At 40.8% G+C, this 26,185-nt stretch overlaps 1 protein-coding gene across 3 annotated transcripts in view; it reads left to right on the plus strand.

Annotated features, from left to right (window-relative positions):
- Nucleotides 1-26,185, plus strand: part of Fbxl7 (F-box and leucine rich repeat protein 7) — a 399,360-nt gene that overhangs the window by 92,713 nt on the left and 280,462 nt on the right. For 2 of the 3 annotated variants that reach the window (XM_004845198.4, XM_087189244.1), the window contains one exon: nt 19,645-19,734. In XM_004845198.4, coding sequence (XP_004845255.2) covers nt 19,645-19,734 — 90 coding nt within the window. Of the gene's footprint in view, nt 1-17,147; nt 19,129-19,644; nt 19,735-26,185 lie in introns of those variants that run through there. The other variant, XM_087189243.1, reaches the window with a different exon arrangement.

Here is a 26,185-nt window from a genome sequence, read left to right on the forward strand (position 1 = left end):
AAGATAGTGATCTGTTTTCTTCCCGTGGAAGTCATGAGCTAGTCTGGATCAAAACAGCCAGTTATCTAAGAAATTTTGAGGAGATTGTTGCAGTAACTAATAGAATTAACTTCCAGATATACTCAGTGAGAAATAAAGGTGAATGTGCAAGACAGAGGAGCTCTGTGATCTGCGGATCCAGTAACTTTGGGCATTAGTTTGCAGCCCATTCTGCATGTGTAGGGCGTTGTGGAGCAGCCAGAGGTACATAAACCCTGCTGTGTGTCTGTGTTTAAAAAGTCAAGTGATTTATTTCTGTGCTAATTCTTTAAATTAGAAGAAAATCATCTTGTAAGATGCCTGCAGGAGAAGGGTGCCTTGTGGAATAGTGGTCAGGCCAACACATGGCCCGAGTGGCTGTCTGTTTCTCTGGTCTCCCCTGTTGGTTTTCCAAGCCACCCTGGGCTCAGCCAGCTGGTCCTCAGTGTCATCATCCGAAGTGGTGATGCGCAAATGAGGTTCAGACAGCGGCCATGGACGTTAGGGATGCACATGTTTCACTGGCTTTCCCATCTGCTGCACAGCTAAAGGACATTGCTGTGAATTCCTGGCTTAAACTTCATCTTCTGTGTTTTAAAAAAACAACCAAGATTCTCACTTCCTTCACCATCTTGTGTCTATACCACACTTCTTCTTTTTCAAAAAAGTGATCTTTCTTTTCAATCTGACTTACTTAAGATAGTTGGACCGAGAGTCAAGAGTGACAAGAAGTTGTACTAGGAAGAGGAAGGTGGAAAGGAAGAGAGATATGGTGTTCTGGGCCTGATGTGTAAGGTAAAGAAGGAAAGAATAGTTTGGGGATTAGGCCTGAGGCAGGTGAGAAGGGAAGACAGGCAGGGGTAGTAGGAGTGCAGTCTGTCCTCTGTTCCTGTGGATGCAGGATGACATGGACGACCCTATACCTCAGACTCTTCGCACATGACAGGCTGCATGTGCCATGTTTTAGATCCCTGAGAACTTGAGGAAAATCACAGGAGGTGCCATCTGAGACGTCTCTCCCTTCCTCACCTACCCAGTTACAAAGTCCTGGTGTTTCTGCTGGATTCCTATCTCTTAGATCTTTTCATTTCTCTCTAGATACCTTTGCTACTTCAGTGGAAGCTTTCGAGCCAGTCTCCCTGCTTCTCGTTTTACCCTCTCCGGCCCTTCTCTTAGTTCGACCCAGCCTCCTACCATCCGACATCCGTGTCTGCTTGTTAAAGGAGGCTCTTCGCAGCTTTCTGGATAAAGTTCACATTTCCTACTGTGATCTGCAAGACTGGTAGCTGTGTGAAAACCTCCCAACTCTTTGCTTTCCTTCATTGCCTTTTATGGGCCTGGTAAATATTTGTGGTTCCTGAATGCTCAGTGTTCTTTCCTTTTGCTTCTGGCCCTCCACTGTCCTTGGAATGTGTGCTCACCATCATGTAACTTTCAGAATCAAGTGAGCTGGACTCAATAGCCTTGCATGAGCTAGCTGGATGTGTGTACTCTGGAGCACCTTGTCCTTACTATGAGTAAAGACTCTTGCAGGGGTGATTATCCTCCCCAGATTAGTTTTCCTCTAGGCAGTAAGTGTCTTTGGAAATGACACTGAGAAGGTTTCCAGCTCCTTACTTCCTGGTCATTAAACCAGGAGCCAGATCAATACCTCATGATTAAATCAAGAGTCACACAGCTTTGTTCGGGGAAATATTTCTAGTCGGCCTCACATTTGTTTGTATTATTTTATTCTGCCTCTTTTCCCTTCTGTGTTTATAGCAAGGAGATTGCCTACAGAGTAGGGAGATTTGTAATTGGGTGGATAACAAATGTTAGACCCCGAGGACTGCAGCTTTGTTATTCTTTCAGTGTTTCAAGGACTCAGTTTGGTTTTCTTGAGCAGTCTGCATCTTCTGGGATTACAGCACCATTTTGCCTATAGATAGTAGCAGATTGTGACAGCTCTTCTTAATTCTGGAGAAATTTATGGGACATGGGGAGGAATGTTAGTGCAGAAAGTTTACCTTGCAAATTGGAAATACTTTCCTTGTGTAGGGGTAGGACAGAGGAGAAGGCTGAGGGCATCTGGAGACCTAGGATTAGAGCAAAGCTTGGCTCTGCAAGACCTAGCTTCAGTTTCTCTCTTTCACTTGGTAGAAGCAGGAGCTCAGTGGTATCAGTCGCTCTGTGCTAGATCTTACGATGTGAATCTTGACATTTGAGAGGAATAAGGTTAGTGGCATCACTGGCCATCCATACACCATGGCAGCATGGTCACCCTCAGGACTGCCACTCTGAATGCATCTTAGAGATACTTAGAAATCTTTAGGCTAACAAATGCACATGGAATAACTACCGTGTCCACGTTCTGAGGAAATTTGGGCTAGGAGAACTGAAGTCTTTCCGCAAGAAAGAATTGGAATTTAGGTCTTCTGTTTGCCAGTCCTCTACCACAATCTGATATTTTCCACCCTTAACTTGATTGCCGTCTATTTAAAGTGGGGTGGCATAGCATAATGGGTATGAGTTGTGGAGTTAGATGGGTCTGGAGACCCTGAGATAATTAATTTTTGTGCTTCTATTCACTTATCTTAAAAATGAAGGTAATATGGCTTGGGTCTTAAGGTTGCTGTGAAGACTAAAAGAGATAACATATTATAAAGTGTCAAGTGCACTGCCCAATGATAACATTACAATTACTATTTTCTCCTGTGTTTGGAATGCCTAAAATTCACACTTTCGCCACTAAGTTCAGACTCATTTAAAATGTGGGTATGCCCACAAACATTAGGGGAGTATCTTGTCACCAGCCCTTGTGTGTTTTGGAGAAACTTATTTGAAGTCATCTATCATCAGAGGGAGGATGATATTTGACTACACATCTAGTCTGGGCCTTAGCTTTTTTTTTCTTCTGTGTAAATGGAAAAGCTAAGATTTACACTTGATGCTTGGTTCAGCTTAGCCACACACAGAAAAAAGAAGTTTTATTATTCAGGGGTTATTTTCATTATTTGGAGAAGTTTGCCACTGCTATTATGCTTACCTCAGATTTTAGCAAAGCTAAAAGTTTGTCTGCATTTTGAAATAAAAAATTAAACAGAGTGGTGATGAAAGACAGATTCCAGGATAAAATACTCATATTCAAACTCAGTGAAATTCTGCATAATTATGCATTTGGTAAAATACGGGGAATCACTTAAGGAGAGGCAGTAAAGCCATTCTCCTTATAGCACTACAATCCTTAGCATCATTTGAAAGTTTAGAGCCTTTGAAAGGAAAACTGAGTGAATGAAGGTGGGTGAGCACTCGCTTTCCATTTTCTTCCCCGTGTGCCTATTGCTTTCTCTCTCTTCTACCAGATTCTTCTGTTCCCTGCCTTTTCTTTAGAAATAGGCAGAGCTTAGTCTTTTCCAGCTCACTTTGGGATGCTCAGGTTTTCTGCTGCAAAGATTTAGGTTAGAAATTAATAAACTGATTTTCCTATGAGTTTTGTAAGAAGTTCAGTAGTGCAAGAGAGCAACATAGGCGGGGGACTTAGCTCAGTGGTTTTGCTGCCTGCTGTGCAAGTGCAAGGACCTGAGTTTGATTCCTGGCACCAAAAAATGAAAAAAGAGAGCAATACGAAAAGTGCAGATTTGGTTGTTGTTGTTTGTTCAATTAGCATGACAAAATTTCTTTGCATCCTTTTTTGGAAGTTGGTGAATTTTCTCTCTTTTATTCAGAATATGCATTCTTTCTCTAAATATGTTCATTGGTAACTCATCATGACTATCAAGAAGCATTGAGTATGCAAGACAACATGTTGGACACCATCCAATCAAATTCAGTTATTTTCAGACTGAACAGCAATCTCAGAGTGTCACCCCAAGGAAATGTTTGTATTTAGGTTGACCCATGTGATATTATTATCTTGACCCTTTTTCACTTTCAAAAACAGTAATTTCTTTTGGTTCAACCATAAGAAACATATAGTTCACCATTTCTTACCTTAGGCTACATTATTTTATCCGATGTACCTAATATGTTCTGTATATTGGATATTTAATATTTATTTGGTGATGGAATAGTAGGCCTGGAGGCAATCTGAATAATACCAATCTGGAAAGCTTTTGAGGCATTTGCCTCTCTGCCTCTGGACCATGCAATGAAAGTAAAATATTTTGCTTTTGAATGAGGCTGAAAAGACAAACAGGAGGTTTAATGCCTTGGTTGTACAGGCTTTTTGTAGTACATGGAGGGAAACATATGGTGGGTCAAAGGAGGTCAAGAATTTGGTAAGGTATTTGGAAAGTAAACAGTTGAAAAAGTTAAAAGTGTATCTGTTCTGATCTTGGGCGGTCTAGGCCACTAAACTCCTCTGTGAAATGGTGTTTCTGTTCCTTACTTGGAGGTGAGAGAGGTATATTTTATGTGAATGATGGGAGCACCCTGTAGCCATGCAGTAGCCAGTCTGAATTCCTCATGCATGTACTTCAGGGTAGGAACAAGAGCTTGATTTGCTACTCCAGTTTACACTGAAGATAGAGGTGAATGGTGTGGTGAGTCTGTGGGCTTTGCCTTGGGTAACGGGGCTGAAGAAGGACTCCAGGGAAAGCAAGAGGCAGATGCTATAGAGTAGGTGGGTCCGAGATGGAGACTCACAGTTGGCTTTGGAGATGTTCTAGAATTCAGGTTGTCAGAATTATAGACTGATCTTTGCCATAATAACATGCACTAGTGATACGACAGTTCAGCCTCTGCTCAATGCAAAAATGCCAGACTCAATTCCCTTCTTGATTAGAGTGGAAATGCATTTATTTCTCTCCTCTTTCTCCACATCCGCTTCCACTGCTGACTTGAGTTGACTTGAGGTGCTCCTTTCCACATCAGAGCACAGTCAGGTGAAAACCTGGTGAGTCTTTGCATTATGAACACTCTACCTGTGTGGGAAATGAGGTCTGCCTTGGCTTTTGTTCATCTCCCAATATCTAGAGCATGAGTATCACTGACAATGAGTTGTTCCCAGGGGCTCCGTGGTGTAGCCTTTTGCCAGCTGCAGTGTTTACAACCTGTGATCTCTGAGCCTGTAAGAAGATAGAAATGCCAAAGCAGTGAGAAAATATGCATAAAAACAAATTGCTGTATTCCCAAGAGTGCTGTAAATGCCAGTTGTGATTATGAGTACGTTGAGTGCCAAAGGACTGCCAAGTGCTACCAACATTCCAAGTGGGAAAGTTTGCTCTGAGACCCAGGGAAGGCTGTTGTGGAGGAGTTGCAAATGAATGAAGGTGATATCTTGCAGAGATGTTATTCTAAACTAGCAAGAGTCAAGACAGGGGCATGTGGCTGTGTGGCATGTGGTAAGTGGGGAATTATGGGATAACTGCATTGATTGATACGCAGAGATTCAAAAAGTATACCTGGGAAGACAGACCTGGCCTGGATTTATTAATCTGATTATTAACTCAGAATCAATTGTTTGGATTAAAGTGATGACCTAGGAGTTTAATTTAGAAATATTTTATATCTGGACTAAAGCACACGCTTAGTACAGTATTAATGGAGAACAATCACTATGGGCCAAACATCAATCAAAGTGTGTTATATGGATTAATTCATGGAAAGGCAACACATTTTATAAGGAAGCTCACTGAGGCAGAGAATGAACTATCTTCCCAAAGCCAACCAGTGGTAAGAGGCAATGAATTTGGACCTATGTACACTAATCCCAGCATCTGGGCTTTTTACAAAGGCTCCAGTAAGAATCTAAGAGGATGATACAGAGCAGTGGCTGAGGTCCGACGCCTGGTGTTTTCATTTACTAGCTTTGGAAGGGTAACACGATCTGTGCCTTTGATTCCCTGGGAGGACAATGAGGAGAGTAACACAGGTCCTGGCTCCTGGGGTGAGGACTTGGTGTAATAACAAGAGTGCAGAACATGCTCATAGAGGTTGGCTGCTGTCAGAGGTAAGGAGCATTGCACCCCTAATCCCTTTGCATGACAGAAGGGAAAACTGAAGGCTTAGGGATATTAGGTGGTTTGCTTGTTCAAGAACAAAGGTGAGATGTAAATGAAGCACTCTTGTCTGTAAGACTAAGGGCTCTTGTATTTATAGCAGGAAATCAACTAAATCAGAATGTATGGTCATGCCAAGACTGGGTTAAGGTTTTCCTTTGAAATGCCTAAGAAAAAGTCATGGTAGAATTTATTTTTGAGTGATGTAAGTATGTGTGTAGAATATTTGTTTTCAATAGACAAAATAATTATTCAGAACTAGTCATTAATTTTCCTCCTTTCCACTTCTTCATATAGCTCTCCCTCACATTAAAACAAAAATAAACAACTTTCAAAACGTGAAGTTTTATATGTTGCTTCGTAATAAACCAGGAAGCAGCCATTTCCAAGTGTTCCATGAGTCACCCTAGGAAACTAATCAGACAGAAGAGAGGGATCATGGGAACTCTGGTTTTTAGCCAATGACGTACTGGTGGCTCAAGCGGAGCCCCTGCTTGTGGGATCTGGCACTCGCATCTTATAGAGGGTCAGAATTGAATTGAAATATGGGAAGCCCAACCAGAGAATCTGCTGCAGAATTGCTTGCCTGCTGACTGGTGGGGAAAACACCTCAGCCCCACACATTCTGGTGAGCAGAGGTCGCCGTCGCTGGCTGTGCTGTGTTCAGAGTAGAGTCGGAGAAGCGCTGCATTTTGTTTTTTCCCGTGTATCTTTCATATGATAGAAGGGATGAGAAGAGCAGGAGGGAAAACAGTCCAAAATATGTGATTCCATCTCAGTTTTTCAAAAGATATATAAATCTTGGAGCTAGTAAGATTATTTCGCCTGACCTAAACCATCTATTTGAAAACATCTCCCTAGATAGTATCATATTGAGAAAAAAATACCATCTCAAATGCCTGAAATTCTTACTTCTGATTTAAGTGAGTTAAAACCCTATAAATTACATTCCAACTAGATCTTTATGAACATACTCATAATGTAAGCATACTCTAAAATTTCTACCTGGGTTACACAAGATGTCTTCGTCAAATGCAGCTTGCGCCTTATGATGAGGAAAGTGAATTTTATAAGAAGGTGAATAAAGAAAGACTAGAGTAGAAAAAGAGTTTAATGTGCAGATTGAAATCTTAAATTCCCGATTTAGGCTGGATGGGAGAGTAGTCAGAATGCTCCTGACACCTTTATGGATGAAGTGATTCCTTTGTGCTGGAAGTTTTTGGGAAAATAATTCTGGGAAATTTTATGGTTATTAATCAAGAAGCAGCACATCAAGAAAGAGAATAAGAAAAGGAACAACAGCTGCCCTTGGAGTGTTTGATCTATTCTGGCCAAAAGGCAAAACTATTATATTTTCCAAAGAAAGAAGAGATTAGCTCCTAAGTTGCTATATTCAAGAACTATTCCAGTTTCAGGGGAGATTTATTTTGCTTAATGTATCTCCTTTTATAGAAGCCAGACCTTTCCTTTCACTGGCTTCTACAAACCTTAACTTAGGTTGTGACCACAATTTATATGATAAAAGGGCTGTAAATGTAAAATTTAGGGACAGCTATTTTTTAAAATGCATAAAGCTTTGAAAAATACAACATAGATTATAGATGGAAGCTGAGTTAAAGTTTTTAAAAGAAGAAAGAGCGTCTGAGTCATCTGTTGATTGCTCAGAGCAAATTAAACTATTTCCCAAGGGCTGGAAGCCTTATCAGATTTATTGTGTGGCTAAGTGTATTGCTTCTTAGTTTTACTTTCCTGTGCTTAAACTATTACAGTTCATTACTGTTGAAGTTACTACTTTATACCTACTCAGTCTTTTATAGAATCAATCTCTAAAGCTAGTATTACTTTTAGTTGGAAAAAAATACCTTACTACTTTTATGATGAAGATTTCTCGTCTGAAATTTGAAATATAATTTTGGTAGTCACGAAATTGCTGCAGTTCCCATACTTACCACCAAGTGCCACAGAGAGACTCTCTGTCCTTTTGATTCATATTACAGAACTTCAGTAGCGACTGGGTATCAGACTGAGTTGAACTGCTAACATTTCGGTGATGTCCTTACCTCATTTCTTTCTGTTTCTCTGTTTTCCCGTGTGCATCTTCATCTCCTGACACTGTCTATTTGCTGTAACAGAATACTACGGACTGGGTGATTTTTAAGGAAGGGAAGTTAATTGAGCTCACTGTTTTTGAGGCTGGCAAGTCCGCGGGCAAAGCCAAGTTGATGTGTGCTGAGGCCCTTGTGCCTGGTGGAAGGTGAAAGGCCAAGCGCAAAAGTGAAAGCAGCAGAGTGGATTCGCTTTTGCACGGCTGCTCTTGCGGTACTGAGCCTTGCCCTGGGATAGTGAAATCCATCCATTCTCAAGGGCTCTATCCCTGTGACTCAGTAGTTTCTCATTAGGCCTCAGCTCCCCATATGTTTGAAAATCGAACTTCTAACTTTGAATTTTGGGGACACAGCTGAACCGTAGCCCCTTTTTGAAATAATATGGCATGGATCAGTAGGGGGGTGGAGAAAGAGAGAGAGAGATTTCTCTACCATGGAACAACTCTCTCCATTGTCCATTTATGCACTTCTCCTCACTGTCAGCCCAGGCAGTCTCTGGGCAGCGAGGGTAGATGATGCACCTGTGTCCTTGGGCTAAGATAGGCACAGCTGCCAGCTGAAACCAGAGATGAGGTCAATATGGCCCAACCATGTGGCAGCTACAGGGCTGGGAGATGGATGGATTTGGTGGTTGGCAATTCACTGCCCTTGGTGTATCCCTTTAGCCCTCCTCTCTGCAGCCGTGGGAGCGGAAGGGTTCTGCTACTCTGGGAGGGTCTCTGTTGCTGCCATTCATCCTCTCTGTTGCTCTGTGCTAAGAGACAAGTACCGGCAAAAATGGTCCCCTCTACTCCTTTGTAGTAAAACTGCAGCTTCCCACCACGGGTCTGAGGAAAATATCTCCCCCTCCAAGTAAAGGGGAAGAGATGTGGAAGGAGAATGACCATAGTCTTATGAGGCATGTTAGGTGAGAACACTGGGACTGCCATCTGGGGACTAGGAAGACATCGCGAGATTGGCAAGTTCCAGTGTCCAGTGCCAAACAGAAGACAGCTGGGAAATAATCCATCTATGCTTGGGTATTTGGTGACATTTTCAACCCAAGAAGGAGACAGTTAGCTAACACCTCTGTTTCTTCCACTTAGCTTTTACGCCTTTCGGACACTGTGCTGTGGTTGTGATGTTGTTTATGGTTTTGCTAGAGGGCTTATGACTTTTTAAGTGAGGAGTATTAGTAAAGAAGGTGAACACGGGAAGCTGAAAGGAACTCACAGGACATACAGACTTTGAGTTAGTGATGGGTGATTAAAAAATGGAACAAATGCTATAAGAAACATGTCTTGGCTCTAGAGGGCAATGGTCACTCAGAACCGGAGGTGTGACATCCGAGGCAGAGGATTAGGTGTTGGGAAGCAGGAGAGGGTGACTCAGGGCCTTCAGCTAGTCGGTGTCACAGTCGTGCCAGTTTAGTGCTTTCTTAGCTGTATTTGCTTCCTATATTTTCTCTGAGGGAGAAACTTATTTTTTTGTTGTTTGTTTGTTTGTTTGTTTGGTACCAGGGATCGAACTGGGGTCCTTGCGCCTGTGCAGCAGGTGGCGAAACCACTGAGCTAAATCCCCGGCCCAAGAAACTTTTTTTTGCCTGTGAGTCTTTAATAAATGGACAGTGTGGGGTGGGAAACAATAGATTCTGAGATTATTTTGCACAAAATAAGAAGATCTTAAATATGTAGTCTTTCCCCCTCTTTCACTGTTGGTGGGATCATTGCTACCACCGAAAGGAGAAGAATAAAGACTGTTAAACCCTCTTACAGTTTTTCATTCAGACGTTCCTCTGGTTGAGATTGATCATCGGTGATGATAGAGATAAACACATGTCAAAGCGCTTTGTGTAAAAACCTGAACTCAGTGAGTGGCCGTGAGATACAAGGTCTATAATTGTCTGCCTTTAACCTGGGACTGAGCTACAGAGAGCCACAAAGAATTGAGAGAAATGTGGGCCGACTGTCCATCACTGCATGAGGAATGGCACTGGAGGGTTTTCCACTCTTTCCACAGCTTCACAGTCCATGGGGAGAGCCTTCAAGGTCAGGTGGGCTTGGCCATGGTGTTGTGCATGTCATGGTGAATGAGTGAGTGAATCGGAAGAGGCACTTACTGGCTTACTGACACGGGAGGCTCTTGATGCTAGGAAAGGGACACGTGGCTTTGAAACACAGCAGTGGGCCCAGGAAGAGTGCTGGCCTTTCCTTGCACATGCAGACTAAGCAAGACACAGTCTTCTCCTGACCTAGGCCACAGTAGCCTTTCAGGACTTGCAGGAAGAGGGAGAGGATTAAGTGCTGGTGCAAATTGTGCAATTGCTTTTATTAGCATAAGAATGACTTTTGAGTGACATATTACAATGGAAATTCTTGAGCTAATTCCTGTAGCCTTTTAGCCTGTCCATGGTTGTGATCCTCTTATTACTCCGTTCAGAACTCCAGCTGTGAAGCACCATCTGTCAGCATCAGGAACAGCAGCATCTGTCTGCCTCAGCTGGCATCTGTGTTAACTCTGGCAGAGTAACCCAAAGGTGGGTGCCTCAGGGGAGCAGGCTCTGCCTTGGGGACCTCAGAGAAGCATTGCCTGGCCTTTTTAACGGGAAACATCCATGCTGGTGTGCCAAGGCCTTGCTTCTCACAAGCTGAGAGACGTCTTTAGACATTTTGCCTTTCATGGTGCATTAGATCTTACTTGCTAATCTTGCAGTTCCACTTATAGTAATGATGCCATCGCACAGTGAAGCTAGAACAAACACTCCTATAAGAGACTCTGGTGGAATTTTCTGCTTAATTCTGCAGAAAATGGTGTTAGATTGCCTTCTGGCTTGAATTGTATTTTCCCCCTTCCTCAGTTCCCGTACTTCCTGGAACACCATTCTGATGGTCTCATTTGGAGAGGAGGTTGTTGGAGATGCCATTGGTTGAGTGTACACTGAACAGGGGGGCCCCTAATCCAGCATGACTGGTGTCCTTAAGAGAAGAGACACGGAGACACCCAAAGGGAAGACAGCCCTGTGACCATGAGTTATGCTTAGAGATGGGTTACGCTGCCAGAAGCCAAGGAGCAACACAGGTTGGGAGAGGAGCATGGAGCAGATTCTCCTTAGAGCCTTTGGAGGGGATGTGGCCCTTTGGCTCCTCGATTTCAGACTTGCAGCTTTCATGACTAATATTACATTTTTGTTACTTCGAGCCACCCGGCTAGTGGTAATTTATTACAGTGACCCTGTGCAATAGGATGTCCCTGCTGGGCATCTGTGCGGTTTTGAGATTCTGTTTGCTTAGCCATTCTGTGAGGTTTCTCTGTGGGGTAGCATAGATTCAACGGGTGCCTGGAAGGAAGGGGGCTGCTTATTAGGAAGCAGGGGCCCAGGGTTATTCTGTTTGGATAAGTGCCCAGTTTATTCCTGCAGTCAGCTTCTTGCTCTTCTTTCAACTCACGTGTGTCCTGCGTGTCCACAGTAGGCCAGGCACAGTACTTACTTTTGGGGACACAGTGCTGAATGAAATCAGATGCAGAACCTGCCCTCAGGAGCTAATAATCGAGAAAAGACGAAAGGATAAATTTTGTAAAGCACACGATACTTGAATACTCTCAAATGCTTTGACCTTGGACAGATCCTTGGACTTCAAATTCCTCCCCAACTCTCAAAAGGAGGAATAAAATACTTAAAAACAACAATATTTGAAAATATCACTTAATGGTTTTAGTTGGAAACTTAATCTTACTGCATTATATTTAATTTTATTCCCGTGCCTGTGGTTTATCTCCCCAATCCAATACGGACTGTGCCTTGTTTGTTTCTAGTGATAATTACAAACTTTTGCATTCAATAAATTGGGTAAGCATTTTTCAAATTAAATTGAGTTGTTTATTAAGAATATGATTAGAGCAGATGATTAACAGCATTTATTATTAATTATATTGCCATTATAAATCATTTACTTATTTACCTCATTTTTTTCTAATAGTACTTTATGAACTACCTTTACTTACTATTAACCCATTTTACAGATGAGGAAACAGAAATATTGAGAAATAAATGTCTGCAAGGTCAACCAGCTAGATACTAGCGAAGCCCAGATTCTGGCCCGAGCAGTCCGACTCTAGCTGCTTGTCCCTAGGGTGGCTCTTGTTGCATTTGGTGGACTTCATTAAGCCCTCCTGTTAGCTTCTGTGGATTTAAGACCACTGGCTGGCAGTCATAGCTTTTTCTTCTTTTTCTTGTAATCACAGCCTCTAGGAACAATGTAGAAGAGACTGGCTTTAGTTGAGGTTTTTATCTAAATAAGCCTTTTTCTACCGAAGAAGAAGAGGAGTGTGAAGATGGGGAATCCATGCTGATCAGCTACACTGATTTCTGCCTGACTCTTTCTGTGTTCACCCTGTAGCTCCTAAGCTAACAAGACTGAAGTGGTTACGCATCTGCTCTCCGGATCATGGTTATGCAGGGATTGATGTGGCATGGGATGGTTTTCTCCTGTGCTTTTGGAATGGGCCAATCCTTCCCGCACTGTCTCTCTAAGGCTGTGGGTCCTGCCTTTCCTGCAAGAAAGCAGTGGGTCCCCACTTAGGGAACAAAAGGGATGGTCCAGGGGCCCTGGCTGGTCATCTCCAGCCTCGAAGAGCAGAGCTTGCAGCAAGAGTGTGTTTGGTGACTTCATTTTGTCATTTGGTAATGACACAAATTCTTGGCTTTTCTTAGGCTGAGCATGCAACTCATTAGACAGGCAGCTTCTTAGGGGCAGCTCCATTGTCCTGGGCTCTGCATGTCATTGGGGCTCCCCATGGTGCTCAATTAATGCATCTTGTTTGCCAGCTCTGCCAGGGACTGATGCAGTTGCAGGCATGTGTGATGTGTATCCTGTTCAGTAGCTCTGAAAGCACTTGTTAGGTGAGTTGGGAAATTAGAGTAAAGAAAGAACTAGTTAGAACATTAAATACCTTGACAGGGGAACAAAAGCCTGACTCCAGCAGTGCCCTTTCTATATCATTTGCTTTTATCTCCTTTCCTTCTCAAGACCCACTTCTACGTGCTGCAGTATAGAAGAATGGAAACAAAACCAAAGCAAAGGATACCATTTAGCATTTTTCACTCACAAGAAATGAAGCAGAGTTCTTGGGATCCACTCCTCCTCATTTATCTCTACTTCAAGGCCTCCAGCCCTGGAGAAGTCATCTATTAAATTGTTCCCTTTTGGCTCAAAAGAGCCAATGCATTTTTATAACATGTATTCAGTTTCTTTCCAAAAACTAATATGCACCTGGGCCAAGGATTAAGCCAAATCATTCTTTGAGATAACTAATATTATTATTCTGTATGTACAGAGATTTAAACTGTGGATTAAAGAAATAAGAAACTATTTCAGAATAACAGGAAAACGACAGTGAGCTTAATAAACAAATATGACCCAGGCCTCCTTTGATCTTGATATTGAAGAAAATTCTCTTTCCTTCAGTGAGGACAATTAATATTGAATCAGACTCTCAAAGTCTGCCGCCAGCAGCCTAAAACAAGGTAGTGGAGAGAAGCGGGAGACACAGGTCTGAGGCAGTCACATGGATCTACACTGTAGCTTGTGGATTTTGCATTAGAAGTCTAGAATCCACATGACAAATTCAGTGCATATTGTTCAGAATTCATATAGCAAGTCAATTTTGGAAGAGATTTCTTGGACTTCTAAAATGTTTGCAGTCAGGGGACCCCATCTATTTATATTTTGTCATGTATTGATTTTTTATATGCCCTTTTCCTTTTGTGCCACTACAGATTACAATGGAAATTCTGACTTTCTTGTTTTAAATAGCTGCATTTAAAAGTTCAGCCTGGACGCTAGGAATAAGAAACGCTTACTTTTGAATGTTATGTATGGGAATTTTTAAATGAAAAGGGACTCAGAATCTCTCACTAATAAGATTCGCATTTAAAGAACATTCCCTTTGTCATCAAGCACTAGGAAAACCTGGCACTCCCTAACAGAGAGCCCAGAGGACTGCAGGATTGGAGCAAGAGCCCAGCACACCTTCTGCCAGCACTCCTGGCTTAATAGTGTGTCCCAGATGACCAAAATGATTGATCCACCGAATGATTTCTCCATAGTGCAATTTGGAATTAGTGCATTTGCATTAATCTATTACAGATAACATTTACTTTCTTCAGTGTATTAATTTTTTCTTGCTTTAATGTTCACTTGTATTTGATACCTAATTACTTGTTTACTTGTCTCAATTTGGGGCTTTAGCCCACATGGGAGAAAATTAAATAAAGCAAAAATCTTTAGCAAATCCCAAAGGTGAAGTTCATTGGTCAAAAAACCAAGTAACTTTCATGTAGGTAAAGCAGTTAAACAGTAGAATTGGCAACTTTGCTTATATGTGAAGGATTTTTACAGGATATATAGGGTATATATGATTTAATTTCTGTGTATATATAATAATGACTGTACTGTTGTATATAATAACAAAATAATTATTATTTTAAATTTAATCCTGTGGTTCTTGATACCAGTTGAACTGTGATAAATGGGTTGGTATTACTAACTCCCAGGCTGGGCTCTTGTATGCACTGTGATGGTTTGTTTTATGTATCACCCAAATAGTATCCAAAATATGAACCTCATTATTCTAAAATGTTAGATATTTCCTAGGTACCTGCACTATCCCAAAGGATATGCGATGCAATCACAAAATATGGTAAAAATATATACTTAAAAATTTATTACAGTAAAAGTCACATTGTCATTAATCCCCCTCGAAATACTCCTCCTTGCTTTGAACACACCCAGCCTTCTTGCCGTGTTTTGAAGCAATTCTGAAAATCCTTTCTTTGAGAGTGTCTTTATTGTCCTTTCATATCTGCCTTGAAGGCCTGAACTGATTCAAAAGTTTTGCCTTTTATGATCATTTTGACTTTGGGGAAGAGCCAGAAGTCACACAGTGCCAGATCCAGTGAATAAGGTGGATGAGGACATAGTGTAATTTTTTGGGGCATAAAAGTTGCTGTAAACTGTAAACTGCTTCAGAAAGTAGCAAGGACAGTGGGATAAGGGTGTTTGATGTGAAGGGGAGTATTTTGAGAAGGATTGATGGCAATGTGCCTCCTATTGTAATAAATTTTTAAAATTTAAACATTCAAATTTAACATCTGGATTATTTTACTGAGCCATCACAATAACTCTAAGAGGTAAAACTTGTGATCCTATATGAAAATCTGGGTACAGACAAAACCACATTTAGGGCAAGATTCTATTTAATGAATCATGTTTATTTGCAGATTTCATAATCCTTAATTTTCCTACTTGCTAAAATCAGTACTCACCACACTCTGAGGTTACCGAGTTCTCTGATGCCAGGTTCCCATGAGCGTGAAGAAGCCAGTACTCTGTCTTTCTGCTTCAGCTCCACACTAAGCACAATGTGCTTTCCATAGTCTGTGTAGTGCTGCATCCTTCTGGATTGCTGGCTTTTTGGTGGTGATTTTGCCAGGCGGAGTGTGGAAGAGCTGTCTTGTGTTCTTGGAGGTCGGGAAGCAGTGATGTCCCCTGCGCGCGGAGGATAAGCTGTTTTTAGATCCGAGTTACGGTGATGTTGGCTTTCATTTTAGGGTTAATGAATCTAAAACATACATTAAGTGGGTGCCTTTGAAAAGAAACGCACATAAAACAAGGTTATGTTTTGCTCACTTGCTGAAAATGTGCTCAGAGGCTCACAGGAACCTATCCTTCTGTTTCCTTTCAGTGCAAGGATTCACTATTCACTAATTCAGTGAATGCTGTGTCTTTTTGGTACCAGGGATCAAACTTGGGTCTTTGCACTTGCACAGCAGGCGGCGAAAGCACTGAGCTAAATCCCCGGTTGTGCTGTGTCTTTATATCACCTAACTACCTTGAACAATGAGAATCAACTATTCTGTGTTATTTTGCTTTCCTTAGCTATTTAATTGATTTAATACTCAGGCAATCAAAAAATTTACTTATCCAAAAACATTCACTCTCAATGAAGACAATATTGCTTTTCCCAGGGAAACTGGCTCCTTGGAGGTAAAAAGCAACTTTGGCCTTTTTGAGTATAAAGCATGGATGTATACACAGACACACACACACACACACACACACACAGAGATACAGCATGTCTTTGGTTCTACAATTTCCCTGGGTAGGACAAGTAGGAAAAAAAGTTTCAAAGTTTCGTTAGGGGAACAGTAATGAAAAAAGATCTAGAATTTCTGGTGTATGGCATGGTGAATACTTGATAATACTTTGAGGCATGTAAAATATGTATTTGAGTACTCAACACACCATGTGAACTCAAATAACACTAGTAATACTATTTCCTCAACTTTATTCCCTTTCCTACTAGGCCAGAATTTAGTAATCTGGAGTTTGTGACCCTTGGAGAGGTAGTGTACACCCATGTTCTCATGTATGTTTAAGAATTTTCTCAGAAATTTGTCTTATTTTGTGATTTCAGCTATCATCTTAAAATGTATGTTCCCAACACAAAGAAATCATAAACATTAAAGGTGATGGATATAGTAGTTATCCTGATCATTGTCTACCTTTATTTAAATGTCAAACTGAAATCCATGAATATGTTCAATTATGTGTCTACTACAAATTAAGAAACAGTCATTGTATATTAGTTCCGCTTTATAACAAGTCCCTGCCCCAGGTTTCATTATCTAAGTTTCCCATATTCTAAGGAAGGTGCTATGCTTCAGTGGTTGGGCTAAGGAAGAAAAGAACAGACTTAAAAATGTGAATGACAGGAACCAAATGAAGGTCAAATGATGGTCCCCTCAGTGGAGGAGCAAAGGTCTCCCTGAGTTCAGCAGAGGAAACTGGTGTTGAGGTTGCAGGTTGAGTCTTCCCTGGCCTAAAGAACACTGGCTTTCAAAGCAGCCAATACTATACTTAAGTTTTGAAAGAAAGTTATTCTCTGCAAAATAATGTCATCTTTCACATTAAACTAATGCTGTTAATTTCAGTGTTATGGGTTTTATTGTTTCTGTGCTTCATTTGTTCTTTTGTTTTGGTTTCCTCATTGAATCAGAGCTAGAACATATGGAATTTATTTCTACTTTTCCATTTGCACATCACTAAGCAATAATATAATTAAAATAATTTAAGTCAATATGTTGGTGCGCAATGATGCTTTTTGCCCCATTAGAAGTGTTTGTATTACTCAGCTTTAAAGAGTAATGTGATGGATCATAGAATCATAGACTGAGGCTTTAGGAATGTCTTATTCCAACCATCTTCCCTACCAGATGTGGACACTGAGCTTTTAGGAGAAGTGAATGCCCAAGATTGGAAAGCAGAGGAGTGGTAGGTTGAGGCAGAGACCAGATTGACACACCAGTTCCCAGCCCATCATGGCAATCCACTTTCAAATGGAAACCATGGCGACTACTGCCAGGCAACAGGGCTGACTACATACAAAGTAATGGACTACTGCACCATCCCAGCCAACTCTGAGAGAAGACTGTGAAATGGTCAGAGATGACAGAAACAACAGATTTGTTTCAGAGCCATAAGCTACAATGAGTGAGGGGAAATAGTGAGAGAAGACAGCAGCCATTGGTCTGCTCTGATGATATTATCCATGCATTTGAATTGTTCCATAACTTTCAACATAAGCAAGTAGAGTCTCCTTAAAATCCAAGCCCATTTGTGCTTTTCTATTCTATATGAATTTAGACAATAAGTTCTTTCCACCTAATCATGATTGTGTACTGTCTCAGTCCTTTCAGATGACTGTAACCAAATGCTGTAGACTGGATTGCTTATAAACAACAGAAGTTAATGGCTCACAATTCTGGAGACCAGGAAGTCCATGATCAAGGTGCTGGCAGGTTAAGTGTTTGCTGGGGTCGGTTCATTCACAGCCATCTTTCCATTGTGCCTTCACATGGTGGAAGAGGTCAGGGAGCTCTGTTATAAGGGCTCCATTCTTATAATTTAATTGCTTCACAAAGACCTCACCTTGTAATACAATCTTTGTGAGGTTAGGCTTTTAATATATGAATATTGAGGGGACATGAACATTCAGTCCATTGCATGTGCCATTGTGCTGGTAAGACTACTGGAAAACAGCGTTTCCTAAGTGAATGTTATTATTCTAATCATATCGTGTGGGGTGAAGAGTTCCTCTGTGATGAATTAGTTGGTCATTGCATTAGTTTTCTATTGCTACATAAAAATATACTGCACCTTAGCAGTGTATGTAACTCCAGGTCCACTGGATTCTTTCAAAGTTTCTTTGGGGCAGAATTCTTGGCGTGAGTTAACTGGGTCTTTTCTGTAGAGTCTCACAGAGCTGCAGTCAAGGGACTGGTCATCCAAGCCTCAGGGTCTTCTTCCTAGCTCTCATGCTTGTTGGCAGAATTCACTTCCTTGAGGTGGTAGCACACATGCTAGTTGGGCTGTAAAACCAGTAAGAGGAGGCTCTCTCTTTTAGAGAGCCTCTTAAAGAATTCACCTAATTAGGTCAGGTACACTCAGGACTTTCAGTTGATGAAGTGAGTGCCTTAGGGACTTCAATTACATATGCAAAATGCTCTCACATTTGCTTTATTTTATTGGCTAAAGGTCAGTTATTTACAGGTTCTGCTTACACTCAAGGGAAGAAGGTGATACAAAGACATGGTTGCCAGGAAGGCATGTTTGAAATCTGCCCATCATAGCTATTAGTTACCTCTCTCTCTGGGAAGTAAAGTGTAGTTCAGATTTACAGACTTTGATGCAACATTTGGAGACTATCAATTAGCACCAATGTATATGATTATATTAAGTTTGGAGGAGTAGAAACTTAGTTCTGAGCTAAGGTAATAGTAAGACCAGGACTTCTCAACCTCAGCAGTACTGACCTTTGGATGGAATAGTTCTTTCTTGTGGGTGACTGCCCTGTGGATTCTGAGGTGCTCAGCAGCGCCCCTGGCTACTACCCAGCAGATGCCTGTAGCAACCCTGCCCCAATTGTGACAACCAAAAACGATACCAGACATTGCCAAGTGCCCCCTTGGATGGAAAGACTGTCCCTAGGTAAGAACCACTGTGACAGAAAAATGAAGTGTTTTTGGTATTTAAAGAAACACGGAATTTGTTTTCTTAAGATGGTATAGCTGTGTGCTGCCAGAAGGCTCTTGCTCCTCTGATAATGCCTCCTTCCTAGATTTGCTCATTTTCTTTACTGAGAAATGCATGGTTTATGGCTGCAAATAAAAAGTTAATGCAGTAGATGTGCTCCCCACATGCACTTTCTTACCCACATGTATGCCAAAATGAAACTACGCTATCATATTTGATTATGTTTTATAATCTTGTCTGAGTTTATAGTCAAGCCGTATTATAAGAGGTCTTTAGCTCTGCTGTAACACAGATCGGATATTTCCCAAAAGAGATGTAATACATAAGGCAAAAACATAATAAACTTCATTCTTGATATCCGAGCTCCTTTCTTAGAAATCAGTGATGTGGCTTGGTGTGGGATCTAGAGGAAGGCACGGTGCACTTCTGAAATTACCAAACTCAAATGCTGCTCATTCCTGTTTTCTCTAGGCAAAGGCAGCTCAAGCATCTCATCCGACGTGAGTTCAAGTACAGATCACACGCCGACCAAAGCCCAGAAGAATGTGGCTACCAGCGAAGGTAGGCATCTGGTCTTCATTATCTCCCTCCTTCTCTTCACAAGGCTGGCTATTTTTGGAAGACAAAGAAAACGTGGGAGTTTTAGTTCTGTGCTACAGAGTGGAAGTGTATGAGGTTATTCAAAAGAAGGTGAAGATCTCTCAAAAAGTTTCTTTTTGGTTGCACTGTTACTGTTATTCATCACTATTGAGTTGATAGGATTTAAGTGTCTTGATTCTAAGGCAGATGCCATTACTTTGTGAAGATACAACAGGCTGATTTAAGGGAAGTCTTTAGGATATTATGTACTTTTCTTTTTGGTACCGGGGAACAAACTCAGGACCTTGCGCTTGTGAGGCAGGCGACAGAACCACTGAGCTAACTCCCGGCCTATGTATTTGTTTTTTAGTATGGAAAACAGTATGATCATAAAACCACTGTGCTGCAGTGGAAAGCTTCTACAAGAACTTGTGAAATAGTGCACCTGGAACTAAAGATTTTGCCAATAGGAAGGTCATGGTCAGTGTAATTTTTAGAACTTGAATTAATCGCCAACATTTTGGAGAAGAAAATAAATTTGTTTAATTAAAGAATAAGTGAAAAGTTGTGCCAATCAGGGCAAAGATTGGTCTCATTGGTATTCTTGATGCAGAATTTTGACATCTGTGTTTGTAAAATACATGTTGGAATTTAATTGCTTCACAGTACTATAGAAGGAATGAGTTATTACCCCATTGAATGAGGAATTGTTTTTCTGGTAGGGATTTAGTGTAAAGTTGACCCAATTATAGAATCCACTCCTTTCATTTGAATGTTAAACATGATTAAGTGCCTTCTTTTCTGAAGATCAGTTGTTTCTCAACTAATTGCCCAATGAAAGTCTAGTGGGAACATCAGTTGAGTGACTGTGAAGTGTCAGCTTGTTTTCACGGTGTTTGAGCTTTCCTTCCTAGAGTATGCAGAGTGTCGTAGAGACCTACATGTAATTTCTGAGGCTCAATGTCTGCTGCTCATGACATCGGGAAACATGCTGAGGGTGGCCTGTGGGCTTCTTTGATTGCTCTTGCTCTGTGTTACAGTTTACACATTAATGATGACGGTTTCCCTCTGCTGGTGTGTATCTTCTATTTGCATTTTTAAATTTTTTTTAAGAGTAGGAACAATTTATTGAGAGAAAGATAGATTTGTCTCTTCTGACTAAGAGAGACAAAAGGGGGACCGGAAAATGGGATGCCCCTGCATTTTAAAAATTGTGTTTATTTCAGGTACCACAGAAATACCTTCTCTGGGGTACTTACTCCTCAATGGATGCCTAAAGAGTTTTTACAACTGGATTATGTTCTCTTTCATTTAAAACCTCAGCATTGTTTGATATACATCACCCACATTGTAAGGAAGACAGATTATAGTGTTTCCCTCTGTGCATCGAAGCACCAGGAAGCAATCCAATTTTAATTTTCTGCCTGTTGATTCAAATATGGCTATTAGACCGTTCTTGAAATTCAGTTAAGTTAATGTGCGCATCTGTTTAATTTGCGTTTGAGGGTCTCGTTCTTAGAAGCTAGAGTGCAAATCACTTCAACTTAATTTCAATGTGATCTTCTCTAGGGAGAAGTGTGTTTGGGGAGATAATCACTCCTTTCCACCATAATTTTTGCAGTCCTTCTTACCACAGTGATTTGTCTAATTTGAGTAGCACTGAAAATAGAAAGTTAAACATTTAAATAATCTGTGTGTCTCTGCATTTAAGTTTTCTTATTATTTTCCCCTTCCTTTTGAAAATAGGAAATCCAGAACTATGAGGTTTGTTGCAGGAGGTGGGGAAGGGGACTATGGGGCTTTCGGTATTTAAAAATATCTACTCTTTATGCTTAAAAAATTACTTCTACAGGGACTTCAAATTTTCGCTTTCTTCTGCCAGTCTCCTAGGAGGGCATGCAGGCCTAGCCAATGTTTTATGTGTCTTCTGTCATTCTGAGAGTAGAGCTAGGGGAGAAAAACGGGTATGTTTCATATGAAACAGAATTTTTAGCAACTGTGTTAAATTAGTATGAAACTTCTTCCTAGATCTTAAGAGGAAGAACTTTATCCATTTGAAAGATGCTATTCATTTGCTTGCATAACTGAAAAAGTTTGGAAAAAATGTTAATTTTTCTATTTTTGTGTATGAATTCATTGTGTTACAGATTTTTAATCAGTGGAAATTCAAAATGTTAAAAAATAAATGGTGTGTGGGTTTAGTTACATAAAAATGTACTTCAGGGGCATCTATTGGATTTTTGAGGTGAAGCCAGGGTAGCCACAGTTAATTTTCCCCCGGCACAGGTGACAGAGCCCTGGCTCACCCCTCCAGTGATTATGGCAGCCCATTCTGACTCTGGCACTGGAATTGCTGCACGGGGTGGGAGTTGTTTCCTGCTGTAAGGCACTTGGGTAACCCCTGAATGCAACGCTGAGGTGAACAGACGGGTGAGGGCTGGCTTCTCAGACAGACTCCAGTGGGGCTTCTTGAGCAGGGTGTGGTAGCCCATGCCTGTAGAACCCCAGCACTCTGGGAGGCTGAAGCAGGACTGTGAGTTCCAGCCCAGCCTGGGCAATTTAGCTACTTAGTGAGACCCTGTCTCCTAGTAAAATATTTAATAAGGGTTGAGATTGTAGTTCAGTGCCAAGGTTTTGGGTTTGATACCCAGTATTCCCTCCCCCAATAAAAAGGTCACCTTCCTCTTCCTATGTTTCTGTTGTTTTCAAGAATGTTTAACTTTGATGTCAAGAACATGGTGGGTGAGTGTGTAACTGGCTTTCTGGAAACTGTTGGATTATAGTGAGTTTCTTCAGTTCCCTTATCATCTCCTGGTTTTTCACCCCTGAATTCAGTGAGATATATTGCCTTCAAGGAACAAAGGTGGAATTTTCAGGTTAAGGTCTGAATCATGTTGATTTCTAAAAGGAATATATATATTGTGATGAATAATATTCCATTTTCCTGCAGCCTTTGAAATTTGTGGCTTTACCTATCACAGCTGGGTCAGAAGCATCTGGCAGTAGTATTGGTCTTTTCTGGGATAGGGAAGGTACTACATCAGTTCTCTGATTGTTGCTAGTGATGTGTGTGTGTGTGTGTGTACACATGTGCATGCATATGTACGTGTGTGGGTATCCTCCACCAGCTGGCTAATGGTACAGTGGTACAGACAATATCCCTTGCTAGGAAGCATGTAGGTACCACTCCATGCAATGTGTATTGGCAATATAGTAAAGACAAGAGGTAGAGGAGAGGGCAGGACACTTAGATGTGCAGCGAACTTGGGCTGAGGCATAAATGGAGATTAACTGTAAGTGGACACAAGGAAAATGATTGGGGAAATGACAGTGCGCTACAAATTTCCTAAAAATTAACGAATTGCACACATATAAAGCAGTGTTGCGGGATCTGCCACTGTTGCATGACCTTCAGTCCTATACTGAAGTAATACTAGGCTATCCTTTGAAAATGCTGCTTCTTACCTCTGGAAGGAGGATATGAACAGTGGTGAGAAGGCCAGTCCAAGGGATGAGACTGGCCAAGGCAAAGTCCATGGCCAAAAGCTTCTATGTCACTCTGGGCGGTCTGAGAGCGACCATGAATTCCTGCGGCAGGGTTCCAGCTAGCACGAGGTACCTGCTTCTAGCTGACTCATCATAATACATAATCTCCTCCAAAGTTCTGGATGTCATGAGAGATTTTAGGCTTGTGTTTCAGAAACATTGTTTTTCTCTGCTTTTCAGGATTATCTCTAACTTCAGTTTAAATATTAAAAGTTCTTGTGTCCAATCTAATGGTGGAGGCATCACATTTGTTCTCAGCAATTCTGTTTCGTTGATAATGACTTCTGTTCCTTCTATCTATTTCATGTTCCAGCTAGTCCTCTTGGGGTGTAGATAGCTCCTCTGCACATGGTAAGGTTAGATGGTGATAAAGTTTGGTTTTAACCCATAAGAAAATGATGTATTTGACCCACTAGGAGCGTTTTGTTTTAATGTCTCATGCAAAATTTTGTGACTCTAAAACCACACTCCTTTTAAGGAATTGGCAGCCAGCAGGGCTTTCTCCTCGATAAGTAGTGTAGGCTTTCTTTACAGCCCATTATATTTCTTGTGACAGTTTAAGTTTCTGATTTCCTGACACTGTAGGGGGTTTAGGTTCAAGTGTAGAAAGCTGGAAATTTTCCATTTTTTCTCAACATAATCTGCATTCCAGTATTGTAAGACTCTGCTTAATTCTTTCCAGTTGTGTTGCTATTCTTTCTCTTCCACTTTTTTCAGTCTTTCTCATCCATGGGGTGTTCTCTTCTGGAAACAAGGACCTTTGACCTTCAGCAATGCAAGTCATATCCAGCTCATGGTTGGATGGTGCTCAGAGCAGCTAGTCTTGAGCAGATTCAGCTGGATTGGGTTAGATTAGGAGGAAGCTTCCTAGAAACAATAAGCTGAGCATTGGCTTCTTTCAAAGAACACAGAAGTAGGAGAATATGGCTTTGAGGGTGACATCTCAATAACTCAGTCTTCTTTGGAATTAGGGTAAAGTGAAACACTTAGTTTGAAGGTCAAAATTAATTGATTGATGAAGAGTAAGCATTATCCAGCTGTTCTTTAAACATAACCAAATTCAGAGCTTGGACTCAGTGATAGCACAAGTAAAGGATGTGATAGCTGCTTTCTAGACACTGATTAGGAACCCAGACTACTGTGGAATCATGGGATTTTCAGAGCTACAAAGGGCCCTGCCAACTTTCTGATCTGATTTACTTGTTTTACAGAGAAATACCTCTGTCACAGAGAAATGAGATTTGTTCAAGATTATACACATAATAAATCATCAAGCGAGAGTTTAAGGTAGCATATCTTAGTGAGAGCTGATCAAGTTGGAAAAATATAACCTTTCAAAATTTGTTTTTTTGCATTTGAAAGTACTTGGTTCTCTTTTTTGACATTTGATTTTTGGCTGTTCTGAGTTGGTTGCAGGGTTTAAAAAGCTGGTGGAAGACTTTGAGAAAGATTGTTGTACCCAAATAGATCATTACCTCTGATAGGATGAAAAGTCTGCTCCAATAGGGAAAGGGATCCTAATTTGCTTGAGCAGACTAGCTTGTTACCTGGAGATGGAGACACTGTTTTTACATTAGCCCATGGTTTTGGGTAGCCTTTCAGTACATTAGTTTAATATCTTTTTGTGAAACTGCTTTTTTAATTAACTCATTAAAAGATTGTCATTTTATGTCTTTCATTGGAGACATGTGAAGTGAGTTGATTTATAAAAAATCTGTTGTGATATTCTTTCTGTGGAACTTAAAATCGCCAGCTTATTTATATAGGCATAGGTTCTCATGTTTTCAGAGCCCAAATTAGACCAGTCCTGAATAGTTATTTTGAAAATGCTCAGACATCTGGCTTTGTTTTAATGCACTTTGTCTTCTTTATATTGTCTTATTTCTAATTTTTGAGTGTACTCTTAAAAATAATTCACATGAATCATCCTGGAAGAGAAAGATGCTTTTAACTCAAGGTGGATTCTGTTTCCCTAAAATCCTTTTTTGCTATTCAGCAAATTCAATCAACATTTTTGCATCATTTATTTCAGGATTTTTATAGAGCTTTCATGAGTACGATTGATTCGGTTTTTCTTCATTGTTATAAGGCTCTTCAGAAGCAGGCATCTATGTTTGCATTGGGAAATGAGGGACCAGTGTGGCCCTAAGTCCCATGAAATTAGTGACAACAATCTATTCTTAGTGCTTCTTATGTAATTCTCATGGAAAACTGCTGAGAATTTCATGCTAATAATTTTATAAGTTTCTATCAAAGTATATTTTGAAAGTACTTAAAAGAATGATCTTTTCCATTATCAACTCATAATTGTGTTTGCATTACCAATATTGTATATGGTAACACTTTCATGATCCATACATCAACTAGGAATTAACTGGAAATTCTTAATTGTAGAAGTCAAACGTCAGTATCCAAGTTGCTTTTATATTGAACTGTTGAAATGTTTGTTATGGTTTGTGTCTAGATATCCCCTCAAAGCCTCATAACAGCCATAGGTGGGACTTTTTCAGAGTTGGCTGAGTCTAGAGCATGCAAATGATTCACATTACAATGCTAGGATTAAGGGTGGGTGATTACTAAATCAGTGCACTGATTGGTTTGGCACCACCCTAATCTTAGTAGCTTGGATACAATATAAGGGACAGAAAGAGCCTTGTCTTCCCTCTTGCTTGCTTTGTTACCTTCTGCCTGCCATGAACTGTTTCTCCTCTGTGATACCCCTCTGCCAAGCGACCCTGCCTTGGAGCCAGCCAATTATAGACTGAAACTTCTACAAAATACGAGCTAAATAAACTTCCTCCTTTAACTTTGATTGTTGAGTATTTTGGCTCAGCAATGAGAAAAGTAACTAACACACTTTGTAGGCTCCCATTATTATGTGCTTAAC

The sequence above is a fragment of the Heterocephalus glaber genome, unplaced genomic scaffold (assembly GCF_053883595.1).
Source record: "Heterocephalus glaber isolate CG9 unplaced genomic scaffold, H.glaber_assembly_v1.0 deba00001538, whole genome shotgun sequence".
NCBI lineage: Eukaryota > Metazoa > Chordata > Mammalia > Rodentia > Bathyergidae > Heterocephalus > Heterocephalus glaber.